The 14021-nt window shown below is 40.5% G+C and overlaps 1 protein-coding gene across 2 annotated transcripts in view; it reads right to left on the bottom strand.

Annotated features, from left to right (window-relative positions):
- Positions 1 to 240: 240 nt before the first annotated feature.
- Positions 241 to 14021, bottom strand: part of atp6v0a1b (ATPase H+ transporting V0 subunit a1b) — a 28850-nt gene continuing 15069 nt past the window's right edge. For both annotated transcript variants that reach the window (XM_035146560.2, XM_035146561.2), the window contains exons 19-22: positions 13194 to 13211; positions 7825 to 7942; positions 7496 to 7667; positions 241 to 1299 (exon numbers count right to left, since the gene is read on the bottom strand). In XM_035146560.2, coding sequence (XP_035002451.1) covers positions 1206 to 1299; positions 7496 to 7667; positions 7825 to 7942; positions 13194 to 13211 — 402 coding nt within the window. In that variant the 3' untranslated portion in view covers positions 241 to 1205. The remainder of the gene's footprint in view (positions 1300 to 7495; positions 7668 to 7824; positions 7943 to 13193; positions 13212 to 14021) is intronic.

Here is a 14021-nt window from a genome sequence, read left to right as displayed (position 1 = left end):
CGCTCCTGATGTAAATATTAAGTATTTAAATTTAAAGGTAAATGTACAATTTAGATGAAACACACAAGTGAAAACATCACTGGGATTATTTTATAATCAATTTCTCCCAATAGATCCCTTTAACATAAATCGTACACACTGAACCTTTAACTCACACATGACAAATTCAATTCTAACACTTGGGACATCCATTGTGGTTCTAGATCAAATACACTGACAGGACAAAGAAAACACCAGAAATCCCAAGTCTCTGTTTATTATTGGCCACACACACATTACTGTACATGCCACAGATCACTGTCCATCATCAGCTGTAGATTATGTCTGTCGTCTTTCCTAAGCTTTTCAAGAGTGATGTTATTTTGACTTGAAAGTAATTCCTCAAACATAGACCTTGTAGAATAAATGAATCAGCTGAGTATTTTTAACAGATTTACAACACTTCATACAGAATGAGCACAAGGAAGCCACAGATCACAGCACGAAGGGCACAATCTCCGCTCTGTTCTCTTCTCAATGTAACACAACTTTGTGGTCAGATAGTAACAACACATCCACCTTATTCCATACGCTGAGTTTTTTCAAATTGAATGTACACTGCTCAAATACTGGGAGAATCATAGTGCTTTGCAGTTACACCAAACATATCACCAGATTTTCACCAGTTCAATGACCTTTCAACTCCACATTATGTTACTTCATGGTGAAAGCTATAATACCTGTAAGGAGATGGCACACACAGCACAGTAGATGATCATGTTAGTTATTTTATGTTTAGATCTTCATTTTTGTAATTCTTAAGATTTTTGTTAAGAAACGTGTCCAAAAATGAGAATAATTGAGATTTTTGAAAGTGAAAAGTTTGGATTTTTAGGTATATGACCTTTATTTCATTGCTCTAATTTCAAAATATAATTGGTTATTTTCTTAGATGTGCACATTACACTGTTATAGGTGGAGGAGATGTTATGACAGCGGGGGGGGGACCATGTTGAGTTTTCAGTACAGTGATGATACTGTGTCATATCAACAGAAACTCCTTCATGGATAGAGCGCAGCCTCATTCCAGACCACATTACAGCTATGATGCACAGGTTTCACAAAATACCACTAGAGGGTGACAGAGGGCTGCACATGGGTTCATACATTCAAACATACACAGGAGGGAGGGTAGGACTGTTCATGCTGGAGGGGCTGAGGTCTGATCACTCGTCAAATCGCCCATCCAGGATGCTCTCGAATGAGAAGGGGAAAAACTTGTAGCCCTGGCCACAGTAGAACTTGTTCTGGAACTCCACCCTGAGAGGAAAAGACAAGCAGAAGGGCAGTGGTGGTCAGAAGTGTGATTTGAAAAGTATGGCAAAATATACCAACAATGAAAACCAGTCTTAATTATTGAATATTGTTTTTAGCCAGGAGAAGTAAAGAGTATTATTCTCAAGCTGAAACACACTGAATGCATGTGAAGTTCGGATAGAGAGCATAATTAGTTTTGTCCTGTTTGGGGCTCTTCAACCACACCCACCATAGTTTCTCACACAAGGTTGGCCACCAAACACAGGCCAGGAAAAAAACATGGCTGAATAAGCTCCGAGTGCCTGTCAGATAATGTGCATGCCAGAGTGTGTATCCTCTTTGCTTTGTCATCATGATGGTATGCCTACAAATACTTCACAATAAGAGTCCTGTTTAGAAATGAGGGGTTTCTGTCCACTGAGAAGCTAAATGGCTTTCAATTGTAAGCGGTTCACAGAGTTTTATGTTTGTAATAAAAGTGCAAAATAGAACAAATGGGAGCACATCAAAAGAGTTTAAAGTTACAGCACATTTTAAAGGAGACCTATAATGCTCACTTCCAGATCCCTATATTTTTATTTTGAGACTACACTAGTGAAGCTTTGTATTCTTCACAGTTCCAAAAAGTCCTTTACCCCAAACCCCCTGTTATGCAGCCGCTCAGCTGAGCCTCTGACTTAACCAGGGAATGTTAGCTCAGGCCTCCTTTAAGATGCCTCCTTAAGAGCCAACTTTCCTCTGATTGGCTAAACATCCTGAAGCCTGTTGAGGGTTAGACTGACTGCGCTGCCACTTCAAAAGTTGAGCTTGAGCTGAGCTTTTCTCAACTTCCACTCTACTTAGCAACAGCAAGGCCAAGCAACTGGACCACAACAAATTTCAGCAGCACATGACACCAGCCCAGTCAAAGTGAATGAGCAGCACAAGCTCTTCGCTTGGTGTGTGTAGGGTCCGCAGTAGCATAGCTGCATAACTGCAGCTACTGCTGCCTTTAACAGTCTGACATCACACACACCTCTCACACCAAGCGAGCATGTAGGGTTAGAATTTGTCTCTTTTGTATGTCTCACTCTCATTCCATGCATTACTGTCTCCCCCCTCTCTGTGATGACACACTCCAAGTGCAGTCAGTTGGTGCAGGTGCAAACACCTTTTCCATTGGACATGAATGAAGCGCCATCTAAATGACTTGTTTGAAAGAGCTGATTGTAATGAAGAACAAAATGTCAGAGGGATGAAAGGCGACATTGGACTTCAGCTGCTCATGTTTACCTTTGTGGTGAACAATATTAGCGTGCTAACATTGGCAACATAATTAGCGGTTAACACAAAGTAAAACTGAGGCGGTTGGAATGTAGTTGTACGGGTATTTGTATCTAAACCAGTGAACAGGACAAAGTGATATTTTGAAAATAACCATGACAAAATTCATGGGGCTGTAATGACTTTAGGGCAGGGCACATTCCATGAAAGTAAGATAAAGTAAAATCCTCCCACACGTCACATCCATTTCTCCTCACACACATGTTCTCTTCCAGTCTATTTGAAAAGGCTTATATTGTATGAAAAATAAAGATGACAAGGATACAATGTTTAATTACCACACTGCGGTTGTGTGCCTTCGCCAACAGTGCAGTTTCTGTGTATATATTTCGACAATTTTTTTCCAGATTCATATAAAGGTCACTGTAACCTTTACCTTTGACAACTAAAACATAATCACTTCATCTGAGTCCAAGTGACATCTGATCAAAAGTTGAAGAAATTCCCTCCCTAATATGTCACATTCACAGTAACACGAGGTCACTGTGATCCTGACCTTTGACCTCTAGGCACCAAGGGAAAGTTTGTCCCAAATTTGAAGACATTCCCTCAAGCTGTGTACATACATACGAACGGACGGACGAACAAACCGAAAACACAATGCATGCAGCCACTGGCTGTCACCTGCGTGAAGGCATAAAAAGTACATTATGGTGACTGTCTGATATATGATTTCAATAAAATCAGCCTAGCAGGTCACTGGATAGGCTAGATTGGGCTGGCTGTAATTCTAACTTAAGTTTAAGTGTCAACATAAAAACCTGCTGGTACAGGATGTACCACAGAGTACTGGTTCATCACAGAAAACATATTGTTTCAGCCTCTGAGCCTGAGATTATTATGAACCTATTTTTCAGTCCGTTCTACTTATGTGCCGTCAATAAATGGTTTATAAGGATTTATGGATCGTAACTGATGCAGGGATGGGGAACATGGAGGCAGCTTGATCCAGCCTATGACACAGTTCATGTTTATAAAAAAAGCGACTTAGAAATACAAAAAAAATTATAATTCTTTAATCAATTCGGAGAAATAAGATAAGATGAATGACATAAATAAAAAACTAAATTGTAGCCTAACACATTCAGTGTGGTCCTTTCTTTTACATGTCATCTCTGACAAAGACAAATGACAAATGTTTTGAGATAAAAGAAAGTAAAAGTTTCTGGTCTGGTAAAACCTCAGGTAACCTTGAATGTGGGCCTACATTTCTGTCTGGAACAGCTTAGCAGACAAAGGTGGGAGGAATCAAAGCCTTTTAGAATTCCTGAGCTGTCTTAACCTTCACTTCTTGTTTAACATGTCACAGACATTTGCACATGAAGAGATGACAGAGGTGGTTTGTGGAAATGAACTGTGAGAGTCAGTGGATGGGACGCATGGGGAATACCATGTGACCGAATATGGCCCCCAGACTCTGCCAATGAAGCTGGACTCTGATGTGTGCCTCCCACTGTTACATAATCAGTAGTACAAAATCAGGCAGAACATTCACATCTGACAACATCTTTGAGACAAGAGTTGACCTGAGATGCAGCAACAGCTCAGAATTGCTCCAGACATTTGAAAATATTTTATTATTAAATTCATTGTAGTTGCTTAATTTAAAAATAACTTATATACTCTGCTTAATGTTAAATTTAATAGTCAGTCTTTTAAAAAACGTTTGACCTGTAATGGCTGCAAAATAAATGAGCAGTTTTATTTACTTTTTACCATAGTCACAATTACTTTCTTTTTTATGACAGTATCAACTGTTTAAATGGGAACATTTTGTATTAAAGTTAGTTAAACGTGCGTCTGTTGAAAACATTGCAGGACAAACTTCAAGGCTTTTCTACCACTGAATTTCTCTTCATCTTGTGATAAAATGACAGCACGGCTTATTTTGTGTCAATACATATTGGGTTGCATGTTTTCAGAACAGTCCTTGAAATTCTCAAATCCTGACAACGCCTGACATCTTCATTTAAGAGGGTTTCGGTTCCTGCTGGCTCCTGGGCTCAGCAGAGAGGGGAGTGCTCAGGAATGTCTCCTGGCCATGGCAAATATTTGGCCTGCGAGAGCTGTGCGAGAGGACAACACTTAAAAAGAGGAGAGAAATGAGAGAACCTCTCATCTACCTCTGCACACAGCTGTGGAGGTGGAAAGAAACACTTGTTCCTAACACACACACTAAGCTGGACCCACTCTGGTGTGCGTTTGTGTTGATAACTCATCAGCATGGGTGTGTGAAGAGTGGACTGCAGAGCAGAGGCTCCGGCTTAACTGCTGTTTACTTGTAACATCTCCATTCACTCCCCTCTGTGAAAAATACTCCACTACTCTTTTTAACCTTGGCGGAGACCTGCTGAGCTGACACGCTGCTGCTTTATTAACAAAGTGCCTCACGATCACACAGTTACACACACACACCAGAGCCTGAGAGCGTTTTGTGATGCTGAAGCATTGAGCTCTCGCATACAGATGGATAGTTAATGTATTGCATAAAAAGAGTTTTGTGTAAAAAGCCTCAGCTGTATCTGCTGATCACATGTTACTCATTTGTTGGGACTTTTCAGTGGTGGATTCATTCTCAAGTGAGTATTTGGGACAAAAGAACAGAGTGTGTGTGTGTGTTCATGGTGAATGGACAACGTTTGTTTAGCCAGGGACGGAAACACTGATCTTCCGGTTTGTGTTCAATTCAGATTTCTTCACGAGACCACTTCTGAGCGTCAGTAAGTCTATGAGAGGGTCACGAGTGGCCTTTCATCCAAACCCATTTCTAAACACTGACAGACATTTGAAATTGAGCCACAAATTAAATATGACCACCCCTCTGGAATTTTCCTGCCTGTCTTGTCACTTAGCTCGTTACTTATCAGGCATCATAAGCATCAGTATCATATCTGTGAGGTAATACTCTCTGATAATGTTTCAGATTATGTCAGAATTTAACATGCAGCCAAACAGTTCCTATTTTGGTTTGAGTGACCACAACCTTTTGTGAAACTTTGTAGAAACTAGGATTTTCTTTAAATAAAATATGTAAACTAAAATATGCGCTTCATGTGTAACCCTTGAATCAAAACAGGATTTTGTTCAGGTTATCCAGCAAAGATAGATTCTTGATAGAAAGATATTTCAAAGATATTTAGACAATCCCACAGATGTTTGATATCATATCATTATAAAAGGTATTTTGCAATGAGATATCTTGTTGCCTCCACTTGTCTGATCTCTTTAAAGTCACTGCAGCTGCTTGCAAGCAGACAAAGTTATGTTTGGCCTGGAGTCAAGCTTTTGCCTTTCCATCTTACTTTGTGTTAATGAAGACTGCTTGTGGTCAGCTGATTACACCTGCTTCCATAACAGTCTGGTTTGCATGAAAACCTCTGTCCCGTAGGACCGCCTGTCTGGAACAGACAGTATGGTCCATGTGTGAGGCAGCTACTGCAGGTAGGACTATGCAAAGGAACACAGAGGTGGTTGGCCACAACTAGCCTGCCAGCCATAACATCTGATCATTTGGGCTTTTTCTTGTTTTTTTATTTTTCAATATCGGACAGACACAAACAGTTGGGTGCTACAGATGCTGATCTCCATCATGTTAGCAACAATTTAGCCTACAAAGTAAAAGCGCGAGAATGTTAAATTTTGGCTGCATGAATTTTGAGCTGAAGTATTCATAATTTAATCTGAAAAGTTGTGAACTTGCGTATGTGTGTGTTGTGTTTGCTTAACAAACATCTGAAATAGCCGACAAGCAATTTGTGGTAAGAAGAAATAACACGAGTTGAGTAAAATATTCAAACTTATGTATATGACAGTTGGTTTGGTCTCTAATTAGGAAAGAACTAATGACCACATTTAAAGATCTGACTCACGTTAGTAACAAAAAACTTTTTTTTACATTCTATCTACACACCACTATAGGTAAGTGTGAAAATATAAATAAAATACTCTTTCACTTTTGAAAAACACGCTCTCTCTCCTTCACAGTATGTTTCTGCTTTACTTTCTTTAAGCCATTTATACACATCTATCTGACAGAGAAGCCCACTGTGTATATGAAACACTCCCTGTGTGCTCATGAATCACTGGATTTATATCATTATGTGCTCTGTGCTGAAAGGGATGTTTTCCTCCTGGAATACTGAACATTTATCATCCCTTTCACTATACAGTGCCTCCTGCTCATAGTTCTCTGTAGAACGTAATCTGTGTGAACATTTCAAAATACTATTACTGAGAATCCCATCTGTTAAAATGTATTAATATGATTCATGATTACAGCTGCTATCTTCTAATACGCTCCTGCTACCTGTTAATACATATATTTGTAATGCTGCATAGTTGTATCTCAGGGGTAATCGCCCTGTGTCAGGGTTATCCATGATTTCTTTACACTGGATCTCCTGTGATCTATACAGTGTAGCTTCCCTGTGTGCCATAGCAGTTTACACTGGGGCAGGCCGGCTCAGCAGGGTGGAGGTGGTGCTAGGAGGCGATGGAGCTGGGTGTGTGCGAGGTTATCTTGAGAGCTGTTGCGCTCACAGTTTGGTAAACCACTCTGGGTCAGGAATGTTTCATGTTGCATTCCTCATGTACATGCAAAACTGAAGAGCTACAGCTCTGGCAGGGATACCTGGTTCGAGAGGTAAAAGACAACTCACTGTGTGTATGTTTTCAATCAATGTGGAATTCAATGTGCAGGCATATAGAGAGTCTACTGGGTATAATGCTCTGTCAACGTGATGAGTGTACGCATGAGTGGTTTTGCTCACCTTGCACATTCACACATATAATACCAATTTGGTAGCATGCATGTCGGCTGTGTGAGTGTGGGTGCTGTATGTATGTGTGTGTGTGTGTGTGTGAATGTGTGACTAACCAGTGCAGACGCAGGGCGTGCAGGAAGGCTGACAGCCCCTCCATGACAAGCAGGATGGCGACAGTGAGAGTGGCAAAGGCCGAGAAGATGATTGACAGACCAAAGAACCCGCCCCCGCTCCGGGACGACAGACCCAGGTGCATGACCATGGACCAGAGCACCTCCGACAGCTCTGCACACACACAAAGATAACAACATGACATAAATGGACTGGACTTAAATAGGATTGTTATATAGTCCAATGTCACTGAGCTGATTTACTGCTATACCTACCTAATGCAGACAAATAGGGTTTTTAACTACAACCTCTTAAAACATAATGTACTTACGTGCATGAGCCAGGCTGAGGGCCCAGAGGCGCAGGTAGGAGGCCGTGTTGGAGATGCATCCCAGACAGTATTCTATGGTATGGATAGCCTGGATGACTGCAACATCTCCAAAATCAAACTGAGGAAAACCAAGATGATTAGCACAAACACCATGGGTACAGTCACAGTAAGTCTGACTGTAAGTCTTCTTATGTAGAATATTAAGAGGTTAAAAACAAATAAATGGTATATAATAGACCAAAAATATAGTTATGAGGAGATATGCAGGTGGGGGGAATTTAACCTCCACAGTCTATCTTTCTACTAATTCTACAAATGTCAGTCAGTCGGTTTGTCTGTCTGTCTGTACATCTGTCTGTGTGTATGTACGTCTGTCTGTCTGTCTGTCTGTATGTCTGTCTGTGTGTATGTACGTCTGTCTGTATGTATGTAGGTCTGTCTGTGTTTATGTACGTCTGTATGTACGTCGTTCTGTCTGTATGTACGTCTGTCTGTAAGTGGAATGCATATCTCACAAACAGTTCTTCTTACCAGCTTCACACTTGGCATGTGTATTGTAAATTGCCAGAGAAAGTGACGTGCCAAGTTTGGTGCAATTTGGACATGAAACATGTTCAATATTAATAACAATATTCAATATTCAGTCTGTGGACCAAGTTAGCTTTTTCCTCAGATAGACTAGCGGCGACCGGCAACTGACAGCCTGCGATCGATAATATCTGTCACGCCAGATGATTTAGATGGTTGGATTAAATCAAATTCAGTTTCATTTTATGAAAAACACTGACTTTAAAATCCTCATTGCAGATAAACCAGGTAGGATGAACACAAAGTTGTCTAAACTCACTCTGTTCACAAAAAGCTCTGCACACAATGTCCAGCACAAAAACAACAAAAAGTGGCAGTACATTGTAGAACTGTTTGAGGAGGGCTAACTCATGACAAGGAATAAGTAGCTCCAATAACACAGGCAACAGCCCATTCAAAACAGGCAGGTTTACAAGAGACTCTGTCCACATGTGGGTATAGGAGAGGCAACAAATAGTAATATTTATAACACTGCCCAAACATTACAATGTCATAAATGATTTATTTATTCAGTGCTTATAAATGCTGAAAAGAGAGACCTACAGTAATTTTTTTTAACATGTAGTGGCATGCTGGTTCTAATGGGACATTCTTAGAAAAGGAATGATTTGAGTATCTTCTTAAGACTCGCTATTCTCATAGAAGAAAACAATGCACAGCTGTTAATGGACCTATTACACTTTTTGTAAAAACATATTTAATCAGAAACACATCACCCACTACCCTTACATGCACATAAGAATTATCTGAGAAATCAGGTTAAACTACACATGCACTGTAGTAACCCGATTACTGCAAATGCATGTGTACATGCTGTGAACCAAGCACATGTCCATCCATCCATCCATACATACATACATGCACACATACATGTCTCCAAACTTTACGAATACATGTTTCAGTTTAGATGTTTGTTAAGGTTCTCACATTCCATCTGATGTTTCTGCTAGTTCAGTATGTTCAGTCTATGTTTCAAGATGTTTCAGTATAAATGAAGCAGCATGTGTTTTAAACATATTGAACGCAATAGTAAACATCCCAAAATAAAAATAAAAAGTACAATTCTGCGTATGTTTACCTATACGTTTGTATAATCTGTAAAACTAAGGCTCAACCTTCTACCTGACATTGAGAAATGGTTATCAACCAGCTGTACTATCAGAATGTGGCCAATAATAACAATGAGCAGTGGAAATGACTTAAAATGGAAATCATGACATCATCTCAAAGGTCTAAAGACCGTGTAAACCAAAATCAGTCATTTGTCTCCTAACATGCTATACATGTCAGTAAGTGATTACAGAAAACGTGTGAAAGGAATGGGAACTATGTTGTCCTGAATTATGAAGTTTGACCGTTTTACAGCAATTCCTTGGTTCCTGATTTTTAAGAGAGTCTGAGCAGTTGATCGCACAACATCATCATATATTTGATTGGTTGACATGATGAAATGCGGCCCTCATTAGCATAGCCCGCCCCCCAAACTATATAAGAGCTAGAGCACTGCAGCATCAATAGTTCCCTCTCGCCGTGGTTCTGCTGCGTGAAGCGCCTGCACCGAAGCACACATGCAGGCGATGAGTTCAAGTACGACGAAAGGAAACTTTGAACAGACGACGCTGCAATTAAACACAACACTGACGATTCTTTTTAAGGATATCAGTGTAATTAATTCAAAATATGTCCAAAAACAGTTCAACAGCCCGCATTGCTTTAGTAAATGGACAAACTGTGTACACCGGGAGACTTTAGCTTGGTTGTACTCTGTGTAATGTTTTGGTTTTTCAACAGCACCTAAAGGCAGCACTCGGCCCAGGAGCCGCGGAAGCCACGCCCGGTTAGGGAGAACTGTGTGCGATTTTTTTAAGCAATCAAATTTGTTTGGGTGGTTGATAACACATTGCTCTGTGTTGTGACAAACTCAGAAAATATATTTTGAATTGCTTCATACGGTCTTTAAGAGTGCCTGCTTTGACCTTTGACCCTTGGCTGAGCCTCCCAGCAGAAAACAAAGAGCAAAGATGTCAGGCTTGTTTGAGTTTGTTTCTTCTTTGCCCTGAACAGGATCACAGTGCAGCGACTTGTTTGTGTATTGTAAAGCCAACAGAGTTCCTCCGTTCTCTCCATCCTGGAGCAAGACGAGCCTTTCCTGTACGAAGTGGGCTGAGAGTGGAGGAAACATGGGAGTCTATTGCTCTACGTTGCCCCTGTTGGGTTTGGCTTGGCCCGGGTCTGGTTTCCTCTTTCCATGCTTCTCTTTTGTCCTTGGACTCATGAAACAGAGTTCAAGGAAGCAGTGCTCATTGTTCCCATTCAAAGGCGATCTGAGTCAAGTGGCGTATGAAAACAACGCATGCATGCTGTAATGGCAAAATAGAGGGAAGCACTGCTTAGGAATGTTGTCACTAAATATTTCAACTGAGTAGAGTCACGTGATTTCATAGCATATAGTTGTAATGTACAAGAACGCAGGGTGGTTCCCTAGGTCTATTGCAAGCCCTGTAACCCGCCAGCCCTATGTTGCCCCCCACATTTAACAGTCCTAAGCGTTTTTATTAATTGCATACACACTGGTCAAAGAAAGAAAGCCTGCAAGCGCCTCATACTCAAAATGTTGTTTCTATCCACTGGGCCATGCAGCCATAGTGCAGTGTTTCAGTTACTGGGCTTTTCTGTCTCCTTAGTGGTCTTCTCTAACTTCCTGTCATTCAGCGTGTTGCGTACGTGTTCCTGAACTGGACTCCCTCGCCAGTCATTGTTCATAATCACCCTGCAGTCATCAGCTCTGTCCCATCACACAGTAAAACCTCTTGTCCTGCAGCTCATTAACTCCTCATTAACTTGAGGATACACGAGCTGCTCCTGGCAGACCCTGCGTGATCGCGTAAGTGGCGGTGCCCAGTGGCAGAGCTTTCTTCTTTACACACAACATTACACAAACAGTTTGTGACTCTGACAGATGAGTTATTTCTGGACCACCGCCCCCCCACCCCCACAGTTTGGTGACACGATGTGCAGTCGCCTACGTCAGTTCCACATCTGGCTACTGGATTACTGCGGGAACAGAGATATCGCCTTTGTTGACCCGTTTTTTCTAACGACCTCAGCTTTTTTAATTTTTTTTTAAACCAGATGGCTTCCATCCTTCCCAGGAACGCTCACACCTTTTATCAACAAACACTGAACTGTACTGCATTCCTCTAAGGCTTCTTGCTGATGGTCAGACAAGCCTCCTTCTTCAGCCTTCACTTCATTTTTCTTGTTCAAATGATGACAGCTTAACCAGTGATGTTGCTTTGTTGATACCAAGTCCTATTGCCGAAGTAACTAAGCAAACATTGGGTTATTAACTACTGACCATGATTTACTGTCACTAAATTATGATCAAGTTTACTCCCTCCCTAAGCAACTTCCTCCAGCTTCAGAGTCAGAGAACGAACGAGCCTGTGGCCATTATAAATCATATTATTTCTTCTGGCCACCTGTTTGAAAATAAAATAATTTCGAAGTCATTTTGTTGAATGATTTTCACTTAAACAGTTCTCTGGAGATATTTGAAGCCTTGGCTTTGACTCAAAAAGGCTACTGGAGCAGACCTTTTGAGTGCAAGACTCAGACTGGCTGCACCTACAGTATTATAACTTATTATAGTATTAGTAATAACACATACTTTTAATTTAAAATAAGAGAATGTTCCTTCAGTGTAGAAAGCAGCATATGTGGTGCATCTACATAAAGGCAGTGACACCAGCTACCAAAACCGTTAACCTTTAACCTGTCATGCTTAGTTAATCAATAGCCACTTTCTATCTGAGCATTACATTTTACACCCCCATCAGTCTGGTTTCAGACCTACACATGACACTGTGGCTGATAGAGGAGAAATAACTCAGAATCCAAGATGTAGATACAAATATCCACAGTCTCGCCTCAGTATAAAAGGCAACAGGACCAGAATACACCAACACAAACCCACTGCCACCAGTGCAATACAACAATACAACACTTGAAAGTCACAACATTATTGTTCTATCTTAAGTTAGGGAAAGCTGTACAGTTAGTAAAAACATGGGCCTATTTGATTAACTTCCTTCAGCATGTGTCATGTGACTATCGTTGTCCAATCATAACCGAGTGATCAGGCCTGTGATTAAAGTAAGGCTTGTTAAACTAGCGCAAGATTGATGATAAGCCTGACAGTGCAACCCCCAACAACCCCGCCCCTTAAATCAGGGTGAGAACATTTGGTTATTTGGTTAAAATTGTATTATATAAAGAGCATACTCTATAGAACGTACTCTCGAACTAACCAAACAGGCACAGACAGAGATTCCTCCATTTATTATTAGGATGGCTAGTGTATTAACCCAGTCTTGTCTCTAACACGTCAAACTATGGTTGGTATGTGTCGGTGTCCAGTGGAACATGTAGTCTGCCATGTCTCTCTGCCAAATCTCATTATTACTAATAAGCACCTGATAGGAAAAATATTCCTGATTCTTTAATTTCACACCCGTTCATACTGTGACTTGCTCCTGACCTGACCTGAGGTGAATTTGTCGACAGCTCTCTACAAGTTACCCCATCAGTTAGTTTCTCACTGATGTCTTTGCTTGTAAAAAATATGATTTTTACAAGAATTGTTCAAATGAACAGTTGTTTTCACAATTCACAAGTTCAATTCTCGTGTCTTGTTTCCACAAATTACAGTCAGGAAAAATCACAAACAGATCAAGACAGCATCCAGACATGCTGAGAAAATACCAAAATCAGGCTCTTACCGGCTCCTCCTCTGATTGCTTGAAAGTAAATGAAAGTCAAAGATTAGTGGCAAAATTCAGGCACTGCATCAGTCCAGATGTTTCCATCCTACTTCGGGATCATTGTTATGAAGTTTCTTTCCACTAGACTCTAAAGTTCTAACATTGTTCGAGATTGTTCGAGATTGCGGGTCAGATTTGGACCATGTGGTTGGGTAAATAATAATAATAATAATAATAATATCAGATCTTTGAATATAGACAGGCTCAGATTTCCTTCCTTATACAATAATCTCATGCCATATGTACTGTATGCTTAAAGCGTTATTGGTCACTGTAGTCCAGGTAAATCAAGTGTGTACGATCTAAAGCTACAGCTTTTTCATATAATATAAGTCCTCACATATGAGCCACCACATATACATACAGAACATGCTGGTAGTCACATGTGGCCATGTAATTGAGCACACAGGACTGTCAGAGTGCATTATGAGGATGACCTTGGAAGTATGGATAAGTCTGAGTGCCAGAACTCATACACCCCACACCTTGAACTAGGTGCTCCTCTTAAACCAATGATTATAAGTTAAAAGGTCAGTGTATGTGCTTGATAATACACAATAATACAAACAAAAGTGATACAAGTTTGGGTTCTTTAAGATGAACCAATATGAATCACATGTATGTGGATGTTAACATTTTCTGTGGCCCAGCCTGATACTGTTACAGTTATTACTGCTCTGAACATTATGTAATATCAAATTCCATCACCCAGTTGATAAGTCATGGCTCCACGGCATATCATACAGTCTGAATAATGATAACAAATTACAGACTTTACAGTTATGC

Source organism: Hippoglossus stenolepis, chromosome 21 (assembly GCF_022539355.2).
Source record: "Hippoglossus stenolepis isolate QCI-W04-F060 chromosome 21, HSTE1.2, whole genome shotgun sequence".
In the NCBI taxonomy this organism is placed as follows: Eukaryota; Metazoa; Chordata; class Actinopteri; order Pleuronectiformes; family Pleuronectidae; genus Hippoglossus; species Hippoglossus stenolepis.
This window is presented reverse-complemented; position numbering and strand designations above follow the sequence as displayed.